General features: G+C 49.2%; 1 protein-coding gene across 1 annotated transcript in view; it reads right to left on the bottom strand.

Annotated features, from left to right (window-relative positions):
- The window catches only part of MSI2 (musashi RNA binding protein 2), a 217,323-nt gene that overhangs the window by 85,182 nt on the left and 114,779 nt on the right, over positions 1 to 17,362 (bottom strand). Inside the window, exon 3 of the mRNA XM_029964650.1 lies at positions 3,023 to 3,071. Coding sequence (XP_029820510.1) covers positions 3,023 to 3,071 — 49 coding nt within the window. The remainder of the gene's footprint in view (positions 1 to 3,022; positions 3,072 to 17,362) is intronic.

Below are 17,362 nucleotides of genomic sequence, written 5' to 3'. Positions count from 1 at the left end.
GGAAATCTCCCTCGCCTCCTAGCAGTGAATTTTAATCCTTTTCCCCTCCCATGCCCAGGATGATTATTCCAGGCATAGACTAACGACAGCAAACCACAGCGGATATTTTATCTGCCATTTCTCTTTCCCGTGGCTAATTTGAAGATACAGATTGCAACCCACAAGTGGTTTTAAGAATTGCCATTAACACTGTTGCTGCACAGTACAGCATTTTAAATGTGCTTCCAACACAATCAGAACGCCACAATTTGTAAAATCTGGGCTGATTTTATCGAAGATCGAGGCGGCAGAACTCGCTTCATCACCACAGCCCTGAGCCAGTTCATTAGCCTGATTAGCTGTAGCTACCTGTGCAGAGCAGGAAAAAATGCCAGAAAAGACTGGATAAATTCAAGTGTGAAGATCAAGAGGACTCTTACTCTGCCTTTTACACTCAATTCCTCTTTCCACCTGTACTTGGCAGAGGTAAAGACTCCGAGCTCAGACCTTTCTGCCCCTCAGCACCGTCCAGGCTTCACCCACTCACAGGAATTCTGGCTAATCCCAGCAAATAAGCAGCATTGTCCTTCAACCAGCAATGGGTAAGCCTGTTCCCTGGGATACAGCCTCCCAAACAGAGCTGAGATTCCTGGGGGCCAGAGAACTCCCTTCTTTGCCAGGAGTGGGGAGGGAGGCTCAAGCAAGTGGGACAGACCCAGGTATTAACTCTGGTGGAGCATGGGGGGTGTGGGTAACATCACCTCCACCCAAGGGCATTCTGAAGCCTGCTTGTGATCTTTTGGGGCTCTTAGTCCCTCCCCCCTTAGTTCTCATGCAGGAGCTTATACCAGGATGCCAGCATGGATCAAAATGTCATGGCTTTCATGTAGGAAAAACAGACTATAAAAAAAAAATTAGCCAACAAAATAAATCCACAGAATTTCTGGGGGGAAAAAAAAAGATGATGTTGCCTCTCATTTTCAACACACAGTGGGGGGAAAAAGACCTTTGTGGAAAAACCAAAAGGTTTCACAGCAAGTAAGGTGCCCCCCACACCTGCAGCCCTCAACTTCAGCAGTTACAGACCTTTTCTCCAGGTAAGTCAGTGAAAAGGTGCTTCTGGAAGAGGAATCTGTCCTCTGGGGCTCATTACCCAGGTTCACACCTGATCACAGGGTCCCTGGCACACTGCTCCAACCTCCCCTCCGAGCACAGAAACGCTGAACCAGGGCTGTCAGAGCAGAGCTCAGCACCAGCAGAGCACAGACACCAACATTCCCGGTGCCCTCCCGCCTCGGGAAGTGCTTACGGCAGCACAGAGCCACTGGCGGGGGACAGAGCAGGGGTCACCTTGGGGAAGGTGGGGAGAGACAAACATCCTGCCTGCAGGAAGCACAGGAAGGACTCACACACCACTGCTCTGCTCTGATGTCCCTGCAGAGTCTCCTGCTCACCCCAGCACTGGAGCCTGGTCAGGGCAGGCACAAGGTGTTAGGAGAACACCAGTGGGCTGGAACAGGGCTTGGGCAGGCACAGCCAAGTGGGAACCAAACTCCGGGATTTGGGACATTTCAGCAAATGGAGACTGTGCCTGTCTGTCTCAGGCCAAACCTGCTGAGTGTGTCCCTGGCTGGGACTAGAGTCCCCCCCCCAAAACTCCATATCAGGCAGCTTTTAAATGCAATAAACAAGGTGCCAAGATCCTGAATGGAGAAGGGTATTTATGGCCTGGTTAAGGGTGGTTTTGCACAGATGGGTGGAAAATTCCCTGGATATAAAAGGAAGTTGCCATGGGTTGAACTTTCCAAACTATATAAAAGTTTTGAACAGATCCCTTTTACACAGATGGGCCCTGGCTGTTCACACACCTTCCCTGCCTCGAATGAGCTTATCTTCCTAAGCAAGTCTTTTGCTCGCTGTGGCTGCATTTTCCAGGGTATTACAATCCCTGACTTCAGAGAGGGATCAGTGCCTGGGAGGGAGGGAATGCTATCCCGGAGGCTTCTCTGGCTCACTCAGTCATCCACACAAACCGAGTTTCTTGTTACAGCAAATCTCAGAGCCGTGAGTGGCTCAGACAGCACTGGGAGGTCAGTCAGGTCTCATGACCCTGTGCCGACACAAAGGTGAGGCAGCTCCCTGGCCAGGCACAGGCTCCTTCCCACCCTCTGGCAGCCTCCCCAAACCACTCAAAGCAGCAAACATATCCGTGCCCCAGAGAGCCACCAGATCAATCCAGAGCCCCTAAAGAGGTCGGAGTGTGAGAGGCCACGGGCAGAGCTGGCACTGCCGTCAGCGCCGTCACACAGGGGCAGGAGCCAAACACACCACGCTGAAAATCTACCTCGGTCAGAGAGGGGGGAACAGGGTCCTGGAGCCTGTCCCCAGAGCAGCTCCTGGTGCAGCTGTGAGAGCCCAGGCACACTCCCTGCTCCCAGGGGGATGCAGTGCTGCCAGTGCTGGCTGCCGGGAGCTCCGCGGCTGCTGCGGCGGGAACGCGAACGGCTCCCCGAGAGACGGAGCAGAGTCATTTATTTCCACTGAAAGGAATGGCCATAACAGTGAAAATAACCCTCAGCTCGTTTTCACAGAACTGTACAAGCGATGATGAAACCTCATCTCTCTCGTGAAATATGTGGAGGGAAATTCCTGGAGATCCTGCTTGTTCTGAGCTACACCACCGGAGGACGAGCAGTCCTCACTCAGCTCCAGGACTCCAGCACGCCTGAAATCCCAGCAGAGGGGTTATCACCTTAATTTCCTGGTGTTTCAGCTTAACTGGCCTTATGCCCAGCTTAACTAATGCCAGCCACCTCAGAACAAACCCACTGCTTCCCAGCAGCCTCAGCACAACCAGCTCCATGGGCTTTACTCTCTCCAGGGAGCCTGACAATGGTCCTCCCAAAGTCATTGGACTGAGCAGAAAAGCCATTTCTAACAAAAAAATCCTTCCTCTGCAACCTCCAGGACAGAGGAATTTAGCACCATGGATTTAGCCACCAAATCACCACACTGACACAGACTTTTGGCTGTTCTCTCTTACCTCTATGCCTGTTGGTCGTCTTGTCAAACATTAGCATGGCGTCCTCTACCTGCAAGACAAAGAGGGGAGATTTGTGCTTTAACACACCACTGAGGGCTGGAACACACGACACACACACCAGGACGGGGGACACGGGCAGGAGCAGCCTCCATGGAGCAGATTTCCCTGATTTCAGCCAGTCAGTTCCTCATATTGGAAACCTGGTGCTTTCACCCCCCATCCTGGCTGACACCTGATCCTAAAGCAGAAAAGTGAACACTAAAAGTGTCCACCCTAAAAAGTCAAATAGCTGAGCAGTTCTTCCATCTCACACCAATCCCTGGCTGTGCCTCATTTCCCTTTTGTAGGGAGATAAGGAAGGGCCAAGAGAGGAACCGTGGATACAAATCAAGCTCATGACTTCTCCAAAACAGAGTCACTGTCTTGGCTGAGAGTTAGGAGGTTAGAAAGAGGTACGAGCAGGGTAAAATCTGGTCAGCCAAGGAAGGTATTCAGAGGTTTTCAAAAGGACTTTTGAAAAGCTGGAGGAAAGAGGGGAGAGGGAGGAGGGAGAAAGTTTAATTCGCATCAGGCTCGGCATTTCCACTTCAGAAGAGAGATGACTGATGAAACGTATTGAAGTGCAACCAAATTGCTTTCAACTTTCATTAGGATTTGCATGATTTATTCCACCTCCATTTAATCTGGGCAGCCACACCTAAAATTTTACACTTATTGCAGGAGGATGTTGCGCTGGGGTTGATTTCCCAGCATTATCACACTTTGGGCTGCTGCTCTGAGGCTGCAGGAGGGGGGGCAGGTGGGTCCCACGCACCACCAGACACGTCCTGGGCAAGCTCCGAGAAGAAATTACAGACTTGCAACTCCCTGTTGTAAACTCAATGCTGATGAAAACCTGTAACCATTCAACTGTAGAAGGTGTTGCAGGAAGGGAGAAGATCTTTAAGGAAAAGGTTTTATCCTTTACAAGTCTCCACTCCTTGCCTGGGGGACGGGCTTGGGATTTTTTGTTTGCTTGTTTGGGGTTTTTTGATTTTTTTTTCCCCCACCAGTAATTTTTAGGTACTTACTTGTGTTTATATTCTGGCTTTCTATAAATCATTTGTTTTAGCCAAGTGAATTACAATGCAGTTACACACTCTGCTCACTTCACACAGTGCCACCAAAGGGTCCACCTGTCCCCCCAACCATCCTCTTAGGCAGGGGACAAACATTCAGCCTACGACTGTGCAAAATTACCATCTCAGCCTTGGCTGGGCAGAGGGAGTTTGGGAAGGTGGTAAAAACAAAGTCTGAACTTCTCTTAACTACAGGACAGAAATATTTTCCAGGAAATAGTGAAAAGATACAGCGCAGCAAAACCTTACATGATGCCTAAAATTCATCTGAAAACCTGTCTCTGGTTAACTTGTTCTTAACTTTTCAGTCAGAATGACTTTCAAAGAGTGTTAGTGATGGACTGAGGGGGTGCAGAACAGCAGATCTCCAGATCCCCATCATGACTGAGACCTAAAGACGCTGATGCACTGAAAAATCCAAAGCGCATTAAGCACGGAGCCGTTTGTCCCTCTGTCTGTCTTCCCTCTGAGGAGGAAAACTCACCAGGATGAGCAATCCCAGGAGGGAGATAAGGACTGTGCTGCCCTTCACCCTGCCACCGCTGCTTATCTCTGCTCCACGGCTACATTTGCTCAGCAATCTTTATTTTTCATTCTCACAGGTCTTGGCCTCACTGGAACCAAAAATTACATGTTGCACCTCCTGCTGTTTCCCGGGGCATCGCAGCTCCCGCGCCTGGACCCGGCGTGTGCCACCCACCCCCTGTCCCCACTCCATCACTGCTGCAAAAGGTTTAACCTGGGACTCTTCCCATGTAACTTTTCTGCCTCAAATCCCATCCCAGAGCCCAGAGAGCTCCTGGATGACCAGGAGCAGAGACCCAGCAGCCAAGGGAGGTCCCATGTCCCCTGACCAAGAGGCTGATGCTGTGTGTAGGCTCTCCAGGCTGGACCCACACTGAAAGGGCTGTCCTGCCAAAACAACACCTCCTCCTGAGAGGACATTACTGGGGACTTGCAAAAAGGCTGTGTGTTGGTGTCAGGGGGAGAAGCCTTCTCAGATGAGGCTGTGACTCTGCCCTCACGGTAGCATGGCTGTGTCTCAGCCCAAGGTCTCCCAACCCCTTGGGCTCAGCTGCAGCAGCACAACTTGAACCTCTTATGCAGCCACATCCTGCTCCTCCAAGGGCTGCCAGGGCAGAGGAGGGACTGGTCCTGGCACCAGGACTGAGCACTGAAGGGTGGGGAGCTCTGAGTGCAGCTCCTGGCTGCACTGGCATCTGCAGTTCCATTCCCTTCTCCCACCTGTAGAACGCTCCCCCAGGGACACACGTCCTCTGGGCAGACACCACTTTGTGCCATGTGTACCAAGGCCCCCTTCGCTGGAATGATGATCTTGGCAGAGATCTTTTTTATGCAAATAGATCCCTATTAGCAGTAACAAGCACAGGCTGCATGGACTAACCCTGCATGGGCTAACCCAGCAGGTTTCCAGTGTGCTGGCTGGGACCCCGAGGAGCACAGGAATCCCGGAGCAGGCGCTTCGCCCCTCCGGCACTGACCCCTACTCCTGGGATCAGGCCCGGGCAGCAGCCCCCTGCAAAAGGGTCAGCCCTGCCAGTCCACAGATCAAACCTGCACGGGGGAAGCTGCTCTGCAGCCGAGTTCAGACATGGCCCGTGTGTGCCTTGAAGAAAAAATAATCAGTGGGGTGTTCTTTGAGCCAGCTGGTGCCCTTTCAACAATGTCTAATTGGTTATCTTTTCTCTTTCCTAAGGTCAGAACATTTTATCTCCGTCTCTGCCCTTTCTGAGCTTACCCCACCCTGCGTTATTTTTTAGGGCAGCCATTGTAGCAGAAGAATAGCCTCTTTCCTCCATAGTCCGGTGACACAATGAGACTTCTTGAAACCTCCTGAATAGATAAAGTGCAGCGGCAAAAGGAAAATTCTATTAACGCTTTGCAAAATAAAACATCTAAGAGCTGGTTAGACAAGCAGGAGAAGAAAAATCAATATGGAGAGGGCGGCGTGCTTAGAAAAACTTTTCACCAGTCGCAAAAAGGTGGCGAGGGTATGGGAGGGAGGGGGGGGAAGAAACTTATTAATGCAGAAAACCCATCAATGGTATGGAAATCTGGCAGAACAGCAAGAACTCAAACTAGAAGAATTTGAATATACAAAGGGCTGAATAGAATGAGCAAACCACACTGCCTCACACACACAGCCCGTTTCTCACGGTTCTCTGTGAAGCAAACACAAGCGGCTTGTTCAAGTTTTCATCAAGGAGAAATAAGGGACACAGTCAAGGTAACCGGCAGTAAACCCTGTAGTAAGCAAATTGATCCCTGTTTCAGGGGAAGGGAAAAAAAACAACCCACAGCCGAAACTCAAGTGCATTCAGGAGCTGTGGCTGCCCAAGTTAACCCCCTCCTCCAACCTGCTCGCCCAGAATTTTAAAGATGCTCAACTGCAAGTTTTCTGGGTCTCAGCTCAAAACACGCAGCTCACATCTTGCTTACAAAAGAAAAGGGAGGTTTTTCCAGGGATAGAAGCGAGACTGGAAGACAGAACTGCCGCCTACAAACCTTGGCCTTTACCCCACGTGCTGCCAGCCAGCCCATCCCCGGGGCACAGCAGAACCAGCCCCCAGCAAAGCCCTGGATTCCCCAGTGCAGGTGTGGGAGGCTGAGCCACCTCCACCCAGCACACTCGGGAGCCAGCTGGCAACCCAAAACCTCAACCTGTTTTAGATGTAGTAAGGTTTGATATGGAGGCTTTAAAGGAGCTGCTTAATCTGGACTAATTCTGGCCATGAAGTGAGAGTGTGCTACAAAATGAACAGTCTTAGCACTTGTAAATAAAAAGAAGAAAACAAAGCCCTCGCAGCGAACACCGGTTACAAATGGACACTTCAGCCCCACAGACTCCCCTGTCCCAGCACAGCCCATACATACAGCCAATGCAGACCCAGTTTCTTATATAAAGCCCAACTAATGGGCTTCAGTTTATTTAACTTCTTTTTTTTTCCAATCCACTTGGGGCTCTGAGAAAAGGAAGGGCTCTACCACTTCATTACTCACTGCCTGGAAGGAGGAATAGGGGAGAATAGGAGGATAGAAAAAAAACCTGGAGGAGCCAAAGGCTTTAATAATCCTAACAGTTCTCAGGGTTATTTAAAATATGCCCAACCACTTCACAAAAGGCTCCACGGAGATAAATGTATTTGATTTTCTTCCACTTTAATGGAGGCATACATTTAAAGCAACAAAACCAGGGTGACCTAAATAAAATGACTATTAATTGTGCTCAGAAAGGCTCTGAATTTAATGCAAGTGATCTAGCCCAGGAACACACAGCATTCTCCAGTCACAGCTCCCACTTTCCTCTTTGGGATTTTCAACTCCTCTGTTCCACGGGGCAGCGGGAGCTGCTCAGACCCAGCACAGTCCATGGCTGCTCTCACTGTAATGAACAGGCTGAGTCCCCTGCAGAGCCAAGCAGTGGTTCCAGAACATTCTGGAGGATGGTGCTGCCACCAAAAGCTTGAGTGACCAAACCAGGATGTTTTTCTGGAAAACTTTACACCTCATCTTGTATTTCTCCAACTGCATGATGTGCACATGGACCCGGCAGACCCAAAAGATGCTCCATGGACACACACCTTGTGAACCCAACACTCATGTACAAGGGGCCTCTGTGCACAGGAGCAACACCAGCCACCATTCCACATCTCCACGTTCTGTTTTCTCCATTTGAATGGAGAAAAACCTCCACAATGGAACTACCATAACTACACCGAGTGGACACACACTTTATGCCTCACACTCCTCATCCAGCCCAGGGAGGTTTTTCCTGATCCAAACCCTGAGTTTCTGACACACACAGAAGACGCCAAGATGCTCCTGCACTCTCCCTGAGTGTCCCCCCAGGATGGAGGGGTTGTTGTTTCCAATGCTCCCAGCAGATTTGGCACTATGTTCTCCATCCCTCCAATGTAAAGAAGAATTAGGGCAGAGAAATGGAATTACACAGGCAATGGAACACGGGCAATTCCAGTCGGGTCCAGGGGGGGAAGGAATTACCAAAGGATGACATTCAACCCCACACGGTTGGGCTGTGCTTCTACTCCCTCGATCCCCGACTTGTGAACTTTACAGATCTATCACTTCTTCTGGTCTCCCAAGAAAATTGTGCTGGATATTCAGGTCTAATTCCTCAAATTATTTATCCACACTGCACAACTCCTCCAATATTTTGCTTTCTGAAGCAGAAAAACCTCTTAGCTGCTAGTAAACTGTCAGGTGTTGTTATTTTAAATGCGCGTGTGAAATCTAAGCGCTGGCAACGCGCTCCTGCAGATTTACAACCTCCCCCCACATAAATTAAGACAAATGCCTATTGCATGCCAGACAGTCTGAAATGGCTCTCCTACACCAGGCCTCTGGGCTTGACTACAACAGAATTAAACAGAGAAATAAACACTTGAACCTCTCCTCCTCTTTCTGTCATGCCCACCTCTGTCCTCCCCACGTGGCTCTGTCCCCTGCCCAAAGGCACCCCCAGGCAGCCCTGATCATCACCCAGGTGCCTCCAGCACTGTGTCCCAGCACACCAGAGCACAGCACTCCAACCCAGGGCGTGGTTGCTCCCTGTTCCACCACCCCACCACACTCATCCCACCCTGGCCAACGCTCCAGGGAGCAAAGGGGACCTCCAGGCTGGAAGCACTACTCCAGCCCCGTGAGGTAGCCCTGGTTCCCAGCTGCCTGCTGAGGGATTCACCTCCTCTGCAGACCAGGCATGATTTGGGTCATGCTCCCAGGGGGCTGCAGGCACAGGGAGGGCTCCCTGGCTGAGCAGTTCCCAGTGTGCCGTGGTGGCTGACACACTGTGCACCGTGATAACAATCAATGCCACACTGTGCAAGCACAAATTCCAGTGCTAGCAATTTTTTCCCCCCAGCAGTCAAGGCTTTAAAAAGTCTTCTTCAGCAATTATAGCTAATAAAACTACAATTTTATTCAACACACACATATCATTGTAACTAATTTTGCTCCGTCAGGGCTGAAATTAAAACAGTCATTCAATCACATTAATCTCAGGGCTTGCTCACCAGCCGTGACATGGCAAAGAGCATCCCCAACACTTGCCAAAAAGCACCGTGGCTACTGCTGGACTTCAAAATGCTCCTGCAAATCACGAACATGTTACTCAACACTTACTCTACCAAGGGGGATGTAAGAATGACTAATGCTCTCCAGAAAAAACAGCTTTCCACAGCAGGACAAATTAAACATGACTCCATAGACGATTTCTCATTAATTCCTTCTCTGGCATTAATAATATAAGTATTGATGAAAGCAAAGCTCTGCCATGTTCACATCAGGTTATAAACCATGTGAGGACTCTAGGAGTGCTCCTTTACCTGCTGTCTTGGTTGAGAGCTTCCCTGGTCCCCACCAGATTTCCAGTACACATTACCCAACACCACCAACAGGGAAGACAAGGTTCCTGCAAAAAAATACCAAACCAAACCCCAACCAACAAATGAACAACTCAGAAACACAGACACTTCTTTCTTCAGCATCAGGGGCTGCTGTGCCACTGCAGGACCCGCAGCAGAGAAGGGGATGAGAAGAGGAAGGAAAAGAAGGCAGACCAGTACCATTAAGGGTCTTCTACAGCAGAGTGGCTGGCATTGGATAAACTCCCAGAGACATTTCTCCCAAATGGATAATACACCCACACAGCCAGGACCAGAACCAGGGAGAGGCACTGGGGTCCCTACAAGAAAATGGGACACAGACCAAACCACTCCGGGAGGCAGCTCATCACTCCTCTGGGCACGAGCAGCTCCTCTCCCGCAAGGTCTCCCTCATCTCCCAGTTCCCTGCAACACCAGGTACTGCAGGGCTGCCTCTCACTATGGAAATCAGCTGAAGACAGCAGTGACACAGAGAGCCAAGCAGGCCACGGGAGCTGCCCTGTCCCGGCCGCAGGGCACGCGCTGCTCGCTGCGCTTTTAGGGGACAGAAAAGCTGCCTCGTCAGAGCAGAGCAGAGCAGAGCAGAGCGAGCCCCGGGCCCGGTGATCTCTGCAATCAAGTCCTGCAGCAGCTCTAATTGCCCAGAACAATCCATGCCCGCCGGCACACGGGCAGCTGTCCCCTGGGTCTCCTTAGCTTGACGGAAATAGGTTCCAGGGCTGCATTTCTGGAATGGAATAGGAGAGTCAGAGGAGCCGATACGAGGCCACGGCTTGGAGAGCGCGCGGGAGCCAGAGAGACACCCCTGGTCCTCCAGCCCTTCTCCCAGGTTGTGCTGCACCTAATGAACCTCCAGCTGCACTTCAGTGCTCTGAGATCCTGAGGGAAGAGGGTACAGGGGGTACACACCCTGCAGCAAGAACCTGAGACTCGACTCCATGAGGTCCCTACAAGACACAAACCCCAAGGAACGGGCTAAGAACAACTCTCCAGATGCTGTGCTGTTACAGCTCTGTGTCCGTGGAGAACTGCACCAACAAACTTCAAATCTCACTGCAGAGGAGCAGAGTCTCGCTGAGAATGGGCAGAGGTGGCACTGCCCAAAGGCTCATGGCCTCGGTGTTGCTGGGGACAAAATGCCATTATCCAGGACCTCCTGTGTGCCTGAAATAGCTCTGGATGGTGACAGAGATGACAAATGTCATATAAGCAAAGCAAGGGCTGCCACAATGACCCATTTTGTATCACTCACCTGGCTAAAAACAGATGTGCCACAGCAGCTAAAATCAGTCATTCAATCTGAAACTGGGGTTAAATCAAGGAGCTCCCGCTGCCACCCTTTGCCAGAGAGGCAAGAACAGAATCCAGTTCCAAACATCTGCTGGAAAGCATCCAGACTCCCTTACAAACATTTAATTCACCCTGCCTCAAAACATCCTTGTGTTTTACCCATCTAACAGACAAGGAAGAGGGTGGGACTACAAGGGAAATTGAGTTACAGGCATTCTAGTGACCCACACATGGCCCCAGAGCCAAGCACCATCCTGGAACTCTGCCTTCCCTTCCCTGCTGGCACCAGGAGATCCACCTCCCACACTCAGCCTTCTCCATCTCTTTATTTGAGTCCCTCATCTTCCTGTACCTGTGCACAGGCACATATCATGCATCCTTTTCTACAAACTTCCCCAACTGAGTAACTTTGGAACAAGGTTTTCTTGTGGGATCCACAACTGAAAGAAAACCTGAGCCCCATAGTCCTGCTCCAGCCCTGTCCCCTCACTGCCTGCCTGAAGGAGTCACCACCAGATAAAAACCCAAGGCAAACCCACACAAACCACTTTTTAAACGCACACACCGTAACCTTAAGCTACTCTTTTGGTGCTCACATGGGAGCTGTGGGGCTTTACAGGTTTAAGCTTCCGATGCTGAAAGGCAGGGAAACTTCTGCTCTTTGGAAAGCAAACGCTGAGAGCTCCAGGTAACCACATCACTCAGCTGAAGCTTAAATATATCAAATATCACTAAAGCTCGAGGGAGCTCAGCTCCTTTACTCCCTCAGGTGCTCTCAGGCCACGTCTCCCCACCCAGGTAAATGCCCGGAGGGTGTGGGCAGGGAGAGGAGCCCTGTCCTCCTGCCAGCAGGGCGATGCCGTGGTGGGGGCACAGGAGGAACGTTGCTCCTTCAGCACTGCAGCCAGCCAGGTGCGAGGCGCTGGGTGATTTTCCTTTCACGGAACATTAGCCACCGTCAGCAGAAATAATTCTTCCTCCCTTCACGGTGCTCGTTTGCATATTAGCACTGCAAAGTTGCAATCTGTTTTCTTTTCCAAACAATACTTCGGAGGTGCTGCCCGCCAGGCCCGGCCAGCGCCGGTTTTGGAAACGCTGAGGCTGTGTCAGCCCCAGAGAGAGAAGAGGCAGCTTCCTCTCCTGATGGGTTTTAGCCACACCAAACAATATCACCGCCTGAAAAGCCAAATTTAAACACAGGTCCTCCTGTCTGGCTGCAGCAAGAGGGACGTTGTCATTTCATTTAATTACAGCATCCCTTCAGGCTCTGCCTCTCTCCTTGCTTTGCTGCAGTTTTAGATTGGATATTAGGAAAAAAATCCTTCCCTGGGAGGGTGGGGAGGCCCTGGCACAGGTTGCCCAGAGAAGCTGTGGCTGCCCCATCCCTGGAAGTGCCCAAGGCCAGGTTGGACGGGGCTTGGGAGCAACCTGGGCTAGTGGAAGGTGTCCCTGCCCATGGCAGGGGGTGGAACTGGATGATCTTTAAGGGTCCCTTCCAACCCAGGTCATTCTGGGATTCTATGAATAACCTGTAGATTTTCACTGAGTGCCCTAAAGCCATACAGTGAAATCCAGCTCAGAGCCTCCCTTGCTATCAAGAACACTGAGAAAAACTCTATTCACAAGAAACCCAGGGTGTTTTCACAGATGCCTTTGCAGCAGAGTCCCAGGGCAGGCTGGACTCAAGGATACAGATCTGATTAAGAGACATCCTGAGCACAGTAACAGGATCGAGTTTAAAGAGCTTCCTGCTGCCCTTTCGTAAATACCTGCTGAATAAGTGTGAAGATAAGACAAGGATTGCATTACGAGGTTTCCTGATGCATGAAGGGCTTTTTTATTGCCCAGAGTTTAAAAAAAAGGATGAACAATTGCCACAGCCAGCTAAAGGCTCAGCTGCAGAATCAAACTGCAGTTTATTAGCAAAGGAAAACTCATCTAAGTTCCTTTTGACTGTAATGAAAAAAGTTTCATTTTATTTCCTGCTGGATCCTTTTTCCTTTTATTGTTCTTTTCATATACTGACTTGCATATTAACGAATATTTTTCCAGGGTTGTTTGGTCTAAATAGAACTCTCCTCCCTTGTATTTCAACTCAAAATCAAGCACAGCTTCCCTCTCTATATTTAGGGATTTTTTTAATTTATGGAAAAAACCACTGCCAACTCTTGCTGTGACAGGTGTTGCATGTTGCTGGACTCAAGAAGGTGCCAAGTTGTTGGCTTGGGGGTTGAAGCCCACCCTCCACCCTCCACCCAGCAGACAGAGGACAGCAGCTGGACTGGTTGTGCCAGCGCAGCTCACTCCAAGCCCTGGACCTGTGCAGCCTGATGGCAAGCTGGGTGGTCAGAGAACTGTACTCACACTGAACTCATCACACTGATGATTTATAACTTAGATGAGAGCTTTGCTCTGGCACTGAACACCCAGAGCTGGGAATGGGGATTTCCCTGGGCTTACAGCCCCTGCACATCCCTGCATCACCTGCACTACAGCGTGTTCAAGAGACGAGAAATAACCTACGTGAAGTACTTGCTCTGATTTCTGCTGTTCAGGGGTTTGGACTCTTCTTTACCTCTTAAAATACACCAGCTGGTTGTGATGAGAGAGCAGGAGCCCAAAGCCACTTGATGGAATGAGTCTTTTAAGGCTGCTCACGGCAGAAATCATCATTACAGTAACTGGCAGCAATCGGCGCCGCTGCCCCTGCACCCGCGGGCCTGGGGCTCCCAAACGAGGAGCACGGGACATGAACTGCCACTGTGACCACTCAGGACCTGGGACACTCACTGTGCCAGCCTGGCCCCTCCATCTGAGCTCAATCAGGGCCCTCAGACAGGCTCCCAGGATGGGATTTTAATGTACCCCCTCCATTCCATTCCCTGCAGCTCCACCCCTTCCCATCTCCTCCGGTCAGGCTCCTGAGCACGCCATAATAAATGCTGGGAAAGGCAATCCTCCAGGAGAGCAGGCTATTAAGGCTGAATACAATATTAAAAAGAAAGCAATTAGCAGTGCTGCTGTGCTGGGCACAGCTCCTCTCCCACCCTGGCCCTCGGATGCTGGTCCCGCTCTGCCCCGGTGTCATCCTGTTTGGAGAGGGACTGAATGCCCAGGAACGACGGGTATTGGTGGGTAAATTGAGTTTTACGCGTGTCAACAACGCAAAATCTCATCAGCTTGACAGAGTCTCACCCAGGCATCTGCAACCAAGGTTCAGCTGCAGTTTTTAATTACCCCTGGACGGCACAGGGATTACAGGCGTAATCACCGTACCCGGGATCCTGAAGCACATTACTACTCTTTGAAAGTCTACTGCAGAAATAACAAGGGTTTCTGTTGTGAGGGGTTATTTTTTGTTGAAGTCATTCAACCTCCAGCAACTACTGACACCATCAAAGTGATTTCTGGGAGAAAGAAGTAATTTTCTTTAGTTTATAAATGAAAATTAAAGAAAAAAATCCTACTCCCCTACGCTTATTATCTGTGCAACAGGGATTCAAGGCACAGGCAGAGGGATAACTGTCCAAACAAATGCAAGATGGTTGAATAACACTTTACACATGAAAACGGCCCAAAGTTTCCCAAAGCTGTCATTTCCATCTGCCTCAGACCTGTGCCCATGGTGGGCACATGTACACATGCATGGCACGTGTGTCTTTTCTCCTGTCTACCCCAGGCTCCCCAGTGCCCAGATCCTGCTTCCCTGCAAACCCTTCCCGAGGGAAGCTCCCACCTTTTCACTCCTTTTTCTCTCCAGGCTCTGAAGAACAATCCCGCCCTCCCTCCTCCCCCTCCACGGGGCCCAACAGCTGCCTTTGAACGGTTTGTTTGAAACCTCTTGGCTTCAAACACTTTTTATTTCTTGCCCAAAAGCTATTTGAATGGATTATGTCCCAGTGATGAATCTCTCCTAGAAACGCGACAAGAGCCTCTTGAATCATGGCAAACAGGCCCGGTAAATCAAACAAACGGCAAAAACGGGCAAAGAGAGGATTTGGGTGTTAAGAACAAGGTGACAGGTCCACACATCCATCCCTCCTGACTGACAAGATGTCCTTCCGAGATGGAAGATGGATATTTTTTAACTTTGCTTCCCTGACTCCACATTATTACACCAAACCAGCGCCAGATACAATAATTAAGCCGCGATCTCGGCGGATTGTTCACAGTGATAATTCCACCTTTGTAATTCAGCTTCAAATAAACCCCCTTTGTTCTGTCTTATTACACAGATTCTGGTATCATTCAAGTATATTAACTGTAGCCTATTACTGTCACACAAAAATGCTCCCTGAGCCATAGCAAAAGGCTCCCCAGACAAAACTTTATGTCATGTTAATCCAAGCTTTAATAACGATGAGGATATATAACTGTATTCTAATTGTGCTTTGTTTCTGCATACAAAAACCAAAAAATATCAAAAGTGACAGAGGTAGCCTTCTTCCAACCCAGCACCAGCTCCTCGCTGGGATGGCTCTGCCTCCCTCCCTTCCCACTAAAAACAGTGGTGAGAAATTCCAGCCAAATCCCAGCTCGTGCCAAACCGGAGCCTAAGGCACAGAGGGAAACTGGGCTGGTGGTGCTAAGTGCTGCGGCTGCTACTGCAACAGAAATTAATACCCTCTAAAATAGCACTTAAACAGGGATAATCAGTATTATGGAAATTGTACATGTTTAATTCTTGAGTGTCTGCTGAAAACATTGCGTGATGAAGGACTGTGGGAAGCAGAATGTTCATTTTGGAGCCAAGGTTTAAAATAGCCAAAAGGGATAAAAAAAATGGGGAAAGAAAAGGAAAGAAAGAAAAATAACCTGGAAACAAGCAACGAAAAGACTCACAAATTTATAATTGGGCACTTCCAAGTGCCAGCTGCAAGCTGGGAAACGGATCTGAGAGAAAGTGGAAGGGTCTGTCCCACCCGACAAGGTTGAGGCAAATGTTCTCTACAGTGTTTTGCTAACCCACTTTTAAGTGCACTAGAAATTAGATTTATCCCCTCCCATAAGTAAGGTTACAGTGTTGATCTCGCAACCAGACCCACAGTGGGCTGGAGCCACCAGATTTTAACCTTGCTGTTCAGCTGGAGGACACGGGCCCTTTGGACTCCTCCTTGTCCTCATACTCTGCTCATTTTCTACTGCAATCCTCCCCATTTTCTTCCTGTAAAATCTGCTTCAGTGCAGTAAATTCAAAGCTAACCCAATGAGAAGTAAAAATAAATAGGATCAAAATAAGCAGGGAAGAGGAAAGAGGGAGCAGTGACTTGTTCCAGGTCAGAAGGTGACAAATCAGGGACAGAAGTAAAACCAACACAGACCCTTGTGCAGGCCTCTTCCTCTTCCCCAGCACCTTAAGGCCAGGAGAATATGGGGAATGGAAACAAGTATTTTACGTTATTTGTTCCTGACTTTGAAGACTTAACTCCCATAAAGGGTCATTTTGTAATGTCATAAAAATGTTACATTAAACTCACAACCCAGGTGAGATTTTACAGCTCTCCTCATCAGGAGCTCTGCAAAACGCTCTGTCCCAGGACCCAAAGCTGCTGTCCAGCAGGATGCAGCCCCTGCAGCTCCTCTCCAGCCCCAAAACCTGGGGAAACACTATTTCCCATTACTTTTTAAGTAATAAATTATTGAGAAAAAAAAAGGCTGATTTCAGGAGCTGATGTATAGAGTTACTACGAATGGCTCCATCTGTCAGGTTTGGTGCTCCCTGGTCCCAGACAGTTTGTTTTACAGAGTCAGGTCCACTTCATCACTCCAAAGGTCAGATAAACCAGGAGAGTCAGAGGTTAAAGTTAAAGTTACCAGCACGCACAGAGCTCGGTCACTGGTGTTACTGTGAAGCAGGGAAGCTCAAAGAAAATGGGAGAACAAGTCAGATGGATGTACCTTGGAAAATAAAAGAACACACCCAATACCCTGAGAAGTTACCTCCTCTCAGTTCCTCCTTCACTGGGACCCTGATGTTCCACAACTCACCATCTCCACATCACAGGAGGCACCAAAAAATTCACCAGATCTTCAGTATAATACAGCAAAGGATTCATTAACCTGCTGACACTGCAGTTTCCTGGTTCCATATTTTGAGGCTGTTTTCTACAACATGTTTCAAAAATGAAAATGAACAGTCTTGTGTAAATCACAAGACTCCAGAAACTGGAGTATTCCGACAGGAAAAAAAAATATAAAAAAAACACTGAACAGCCTGAAACTCTTGATAAATTGTGAAATTTGGCAGCACCCATCTGACAATGTTTATTTTTTCCCCCCAAAGTTGTACTATGCTCAACATTAGATCAAAACAGTTTTCTTTGGCAGACACAGGTTCTGCTCTGCACTCCCCTTCTCCCTAACACACCATATGGACCATTCTTAATGAAATATATTTAGAAAGGGATAGTGAACCAGCTCAGCACTGGTTCTCTGCAAGTCAGGGACTAAAAAACATCATGCATTTTTGGAACTATCACTTTTGATTTATAAGTCCTTAAAAGTGC

This window comes from Manacus vitellinus, unplaced genomic scaffold (genome assembly GCF_001715985.3).
Source record: "Manacus vitellinus isolate BGI_N305 unplaced genomic scaffold, ASM171598v3 scaffold_76_pilon, whole genome shotgun sequence".
Classification (NCBI taxonomy): domain Eukaryota; kingdom Metazoa; phylum Chordata; class Aves; order Passeriformes; family Pipridae; genus Manacus; species Manacus vitellinus.
This window is presented reverse-complemented; position numbering and strand designations above follow the sequence as displayed.